This window comes from Photinus pyralis, unplaced genomic scaffold (assembly GCF_008802855.1).
Source record: "Photinus pyralis isolate 1611_PpyrPB1 unplaced genomic scaffold, Ppyr1.3 Ppyr1.4_LG4, whole genome shotgun sequence".
Lineage (NCBI taxonomy): Eukaryota > Metazoa > Arthropoda > Insecta > Coleoptera > Lampyridae > Photinus > Photinus pyralis.
In genome coordinates, this window is record NW_022170511.1 from 19449580 (window position 1) to 19455585 (window position 6006).

The window sequence follows — 6006 nt, forward strand, 5'->3', positions numbered from 1 at the left end:
TGTATTTAATCTCCGACCTTCTCTATTTTTCAGGAAATCTATTATTATCAAACTACCTGTTTGATTTCTACGGCCCTATCTGTCTTTATCAATAGGGACAGTCGTTTACGTTTGTAGCGAAAAAGGGGCGCGTTTCAAATGGAGCCTTAGATCATAAGTACATGGACTGCTAATTGTAACTAAAATATGGTAAATTCATACCCATAAAAAACATAAGCATTTCCAATGCTAAAAGTGCCAAATATAGGTAAAACGAATTTTCGGATTGGAAACGCGAGTTTTGTATGGGTATGAATTTACCAGGTTTACCGAGTAGAAAAGAAGTGTTGATTGTACCGTACTCGACTGCAATCGGTAGATTCAGGAAAAGTCGCGAATACTGACGATACGGTACGGTTTTGTTAATTCCAATTTAAAATTCTCGCACATCGCCCGTGATAGTATTACAAGCATGTTACGACCCCGCTTACTATTCAGAAAGTTTACGTTTGCGAAACGAGCGAGCTTGCGAGCGAGCGGAGCAAGATTATTCCTGGTGAATAAGGATTATTTATGGCTTTATGTTTATAGGTTATACGGTTATCATTTCCAATGTCTCCGATGGTTGCAAGGATTGCGAAATCTGTGACTTTTTTTATTGCAAATGTGGCATTTATGGAGTATATTAATGCGAAATTTAGCCTCAATTTCGCACGGAGTAGATTTAGACGTCCTCCGAGCAGATCAAGAAACTGATCCAGAGCTGAGAACGACCCTGCAATCAAATTCAAGGCATACGGCAGGGAATTTAAAGACAATTAATCGCATTAATTTGTCCAGCTGTAACATAAGCGGAGACCCCGGCGTAACCCCGACCAAATCTCACACAACAGACTTCTCAATCAAAAGTTATAGTCACCAAAATTTCTCGGGAAAACACTTTTTTTTATTAATTTGGGTGCGTAGAATCTAAATCAATTCATACTTTTTCGATCAGACTTCTCAATCAAAAGTTATAGACTAAAAACCAATTTCGAAAAAAATTCAAAGGGCTGTAACTTTTGAATTAGTAGCCCAATCTTGGAACTGTTTCAAATTATGGATTCTACAGGCCACATTCTATAAGAAAATTTTTTTCCGAGTCGATCTGAGACAATTTTTTCTTCGGGGCTCAAAAAAAGGCGTGTATAACCTTTAAATCCTTATAAATTTGGTGCGTAGAATCCAAATCAATTCGTACTTTTTCAATCAGACTTCTCAATCAAAAGGACTAAAAACCAATTTCGAAAAAAAATTCAAAGGGCTGTAACTTTTGAACTAGTAGCCCAATCTTGGAACTGGTTGAAATTATGGATTCTACAGGCCACATTCTATGATTTTTTAACGTAGTAGATATATGTATGACGATAGCAATAAAATGTATGTATGTACTCGTAATAAAGCATTGCCTATTTTAAGGAGTAACGTATTATTTATAGTATTTTACATTATTAGCCAGGTAAGTGAGTTTTTACTGGCGATAGAAGTTGACTGGCGAGCCGTTAGGCGAGCTTGTCATCTCCTAGAGCCAGTAAAAACTATTACCTGGCGTATAATGTACAATATTTTATTTGTTACTCATTTGTAAACGTAAAGTTCTTAAATTGATCTTGAAGAAATGTCTAAAATATCATGTTATCCATGTAACAGAGACTTCGTAATTCTGGCCAATGAAATTACTAGATTACTAACTTGTACAATTTTTACAGGTCTGCTGTCAGTTTTACAAGTCTGCTGTCAGTTTTACAAGTCAGTAGCGTTTAAACATGACGTTTACCCGTTTGCGTTTTGTCTTGTTAATCAACGTTTACAACTGAGTAACAAATAAAATTATTTACAATATTGAACAATTCAGTTTTTGTGACAGGCAGCAAATAGAACGAATTTGGTGATGTTGGGATAACTTTCGTAGTTTCGTATGTTGGAGGTATGTTTTTTCTACATTCATGCGCAACGGAAACAAAATAGTCATTGAAAATATTAGCTACGTGTTCAGAATTAATAATAACCTTGCCATTTTGGTTTAAAGAAATAGATGTAGTTTTTTTTGTTTGTGTATTTAGGTTTTTATTTATAATTTGCCACGTGGATTTTATTTTGTTTCTCGAATTCATTATAATTCTTTTAGTTTGCATTTTTTGCTTGTGCAATAACTTTTTTAAATATTTTATTGTAGCGCTTGAAGTGATCAGTGACATTTGATTGAGGATTGTTTCGCATATTTATGTAAAGCTTCCGCTTTACCTTACTAGGGTTTTCTTTCCAAGGTAATGTTGTAAACAATTAAAACATATACCTAGGTTGAATAATTTTAAAGAAATGACTGGTGAACTGATCTACGTTGTGTATGGTGTATAGGGTCCAGTCAATCCTTTGTAGGTGGTGTTTAAATGAATTTAAATTAGTTTGATTGATAACACGTCTCCACAAGTATAGACTAGGTTTTATTCTATTAGTTTTCATAATGAATATTTGGGCGTTATGATGCATAAAATTAAAGTTTTATGCTTTTGAACAATATATAGGGCTTCTTCTAAATTTTCTAGAAAAATGCATTGATTACGATCCGGCCTGTATAAAGATAATATTGTTATTGAGTGATTCGCTAATTGATTTCCACATATTTCAAAATTCATTTCCACCGACAAGTCTCGTATTTCGCCAATGGTTTCAAACTGAATGCCCTTCTTTATGAATATCACTGTACCGCCATGATTATTGTGGGATCGACAAAAATAATCCACAATTACATAGTTGTCGTTGTCGATCGTTAATTGCAACAACTGTTCCTCTCTCAGCCAATGCTCGTCAATACATAATATGTCAACATTACCAAAATATTGAAGTAGTAGCAGAAGGCTGTCCGTTTTATTCTTTATACTTTGAATATTTAAGTAACCGCACGTTTGTGATTATGATTAGTATCTATTAACGCCACCGACCCAGTGGCAACTCTATTGATTACATGATATAATTTTTGATTAAGCTTGTAAATGATTCCGTTTACTGACTGTGTATCATAGCGATATGGAATCGTGCAAAATAACAATTTAGTATGTTGGCATTTATTAATGATGCTTAGAATCTCGTTGACACTAGGATACAGACCGGAATTGTCTACGTCATTTGAACCTGCTAGTATTACAACAAAATCTTTTTTAGTGTATGTTTTTGTTAGCGCCAGAATGTCTTGCGTTACATGGTGAAGCTTTCCATTGGGTTTGAAAATTGATTCTATGGTAAAATCTTTATTTAGAGAACTATCTACCAACAATTTTGCTAAATTCCTGCCATGGCTGTCCGCTAACAGTAGAATCTTATTTTTAGGATTAGTACATGTAAAGTAAACAACGAGGGTCACACTTGCATCCAGACTGGCCACAAAAAAAAGAAGGTCATTGGCGGCTGAGGGTGGCGATCGGTCGGTATATCATGTTACATATACGGGATAAGTTGTAAAAGGGGACATTCTCTTCTTACGTCTCGTTGGAATTAGAAGTTTTGTATAAGCGTAAATAAATTCTGTAGTTTTGATATTTAGTTTTTATTAGAAGCAGCGGCGGGATTGCACCCTTGTGCTGTGTAGTGAAAAGGGGTAATCATAGTTCTGTGTATTTGGTGTGTCACGCAATATTAGTGCTATTTGATAAAGAAAATGGGTCGACACAGATCCAGATCGTCGTCTTCATCAAATGACTCGGATTCTACGAGTTCAAGCACAGACGGAAACGAATCACGTAGTCGTGGTACCAAAAGACGTCATAAATTATACAACGAAAAAAGGTACGTGTCCCCTAAGCCATCCACTAGTCGCGAGATAAATACACCTTCGCCCCCTCCTAGTGATAAAATCACTCGATTAGAGAACTTGGTGGAGAAATTGATAAGAAGTCGAAGTGAGACGAAAGTATATAACAGACAGTTTTTGGGAAAATCCAAATGTATACCAGAATTCGCCCCTGGAAACCCAAATCTATCCATTAACAAATGGATTCATAAGATAGAGCAATTAAGCGCGATAAATATGTGGGACGATGCAACAACGGTTTACCATATGCAGAATCGGTTAACTGGTTTGGCGAAAAAGTGGTACGAAAACTTAAAAACGTACGATTATACTTGGGTAGAATGGAAAAGGATATTAGTAAAATCATTTCCCGAACATCACGATTTTGCCACAGTTTTAAGAAAACTCGTTCAGCGCACAAAGTCGAGTAACGAATCTTGGGAGCATTATTATTTTGAAAAAATGGAACTAATAAACGCATGCGAGATTAAAGGAAAGAAAGCAGTGTCGTGCCTTATTGACGGAATTCCGGACGCGACGCTTCAGGCGGGAGCGCGAGCAGGAAGATACGAATCACCAAGTCTGCTTTATGCGGAATATCTTTCGACACTCACATCCGGAATTTCTACAATCGAAAAGGTATCACATCGTGACACCGCGAATGTCCAAAAGAACCTGACTGATTCCTCTCCCAAAAAAATGGAATTCGGTAATGAGAAAAGGGCCTCGCGCTGTTACAACTGTAAGGAAACGGGACATTTTTCTAATAAGTGCCCAAAACCGAGGTTAGAGTGCAAAAAGTGCAGGCGTTTGGGACATTCGGAAAAAGAGTGTAGACGATTTCCATTTACCGTGAAAACTCATTTGATAAGTGGAAATAAAAGCGTAGCGGAATCGTACTTTTTTGACTGCTGGGTAAACGGAAAACCTTTGCGGTCTTATGTTGATTCAGGGTGTGGCGCAGTGCTCGTTCGAGAAAAAGAAGCTCAGGAATTGTCAATGCAGTACTCAGCTTCAACGGTTAATATAATTGGATACGGTGGTTGTGAAGTGAAAGCATTGGGAAGTGCAGTGGTAAATTTAAAGGTGGACGAAGTTGAACTACCTGTCGAAGTTTTTATTGTGCCGACTCACATCCAAGACGTTCCCGTTATGGTCGGTCAAACGTTTTTAAATCATGAAAAAACTATAATGCTGGTTATGGGAAGGACCGTAAGGATTCTTGATGCAGACGCCGACAACGCTAAAGGTTTGGATTTACCCGAGCGCAAGATCCCTATGTGGGCCAAGGACCGCACCATTGTACAGGCAAGGACTAAAGTATTGGTTGCGGTTACTTCAAGAGGCGCCTACGATGGTGATGTACCTACTTGTCCAAGGAAACTTACGAGCGGTTCCTGGCAGAGAGCACCTCTGGGATTCCTGCATTGCATAACGAACGGCAACGATGGGTACGTAACGATAAACAACTTATCTCAACACGATATTGAGGTAAGTCCCAAAAATATTTTAGTTAGATGTGTTCCTTGTTTTGAAGATGTTACATCTCTGTTAGATATACCTGTTTTGGGTACGTCGGTTCACAATAGTCACAACTATACCGAAAATGATTTACAATAATATCAAAAACAGATGTGTTGAAAATGTCAATTAAATTGGACGATGACAGTTTTGTTATTTGTCGTCCCTATAGGCTCTCATTCGATGAACGAAAAGTCGTGAGAGAGGTTTTCTGATTTGCAAAAGGAAAATTATTCCGGGTGAATATCCTAGGGCAATATAATAAGCCCCGAGAGCAATTTGTCTTTTGTCGAATAATACGGATGGAAAGCTTCTGGGCAAAAGAGGATTCAAGAAACCGATCATGCGTATTCGTTCTCCTAAGTTATCCTCCCCATGTCGGCTTCATCTTTGAAAACTTTTGACATTTTTAGAACCTGAATTCTAGGAATTTCCTTTTGAATTCGATGGCAGAATTGGAAATATCATAAAGTATACAACTTTAGTGTTTTTATAAACTTGAGACTTATAGGACTTTTTAAATTTTAGAGACTTTTAATACTCGTTGCCACGATGCAATAGATTGCGCAGTTACTAATCTTGCATCGCAATGCACGGTTTTTGCTTACTGCAAGTTGACTTCTACCACCTCAATCTACTCACTCGCGTTCAGAATGCTAGAGATGATAACTTTATCACGT

At 37.2% G+C, this 6006-nt stretch overlaps 1 protein-coding gene across 1 annotated transcript; it reads left to right on the top strand.

Annotated features, from left to right (window-relative positions):
• The first annotated feature begins 3382 nt into the window (after nucleotides 1–3382).
• LOC116169412 lies at nucleotides 3383–5455 on the top strand. The gene has a single exon (XM_031485495.1). It carries the CDS (start codon nucleotides 3674–3676, stop codon nucleotides 5423–5425), a length of 1752 nt encoding a protein of 583 aa, XP_031341355.1. The 5' UTR covers nucleotides 3383–3673; the 3' UTR covers nucleotides 5426–5455.
• Nucleotides 5456–6006: the final 551 nt, after the last annotated feature.

Excerpts from the sequence above, each read along its gene's own strand:
- LOC116169412 (XM_031485495.1), top strand. The coding sequence starts at position 3,674 with ATGGGTCGACACAGATCCAGATCGTCGTCTTCATCAAATGACTCGGAT.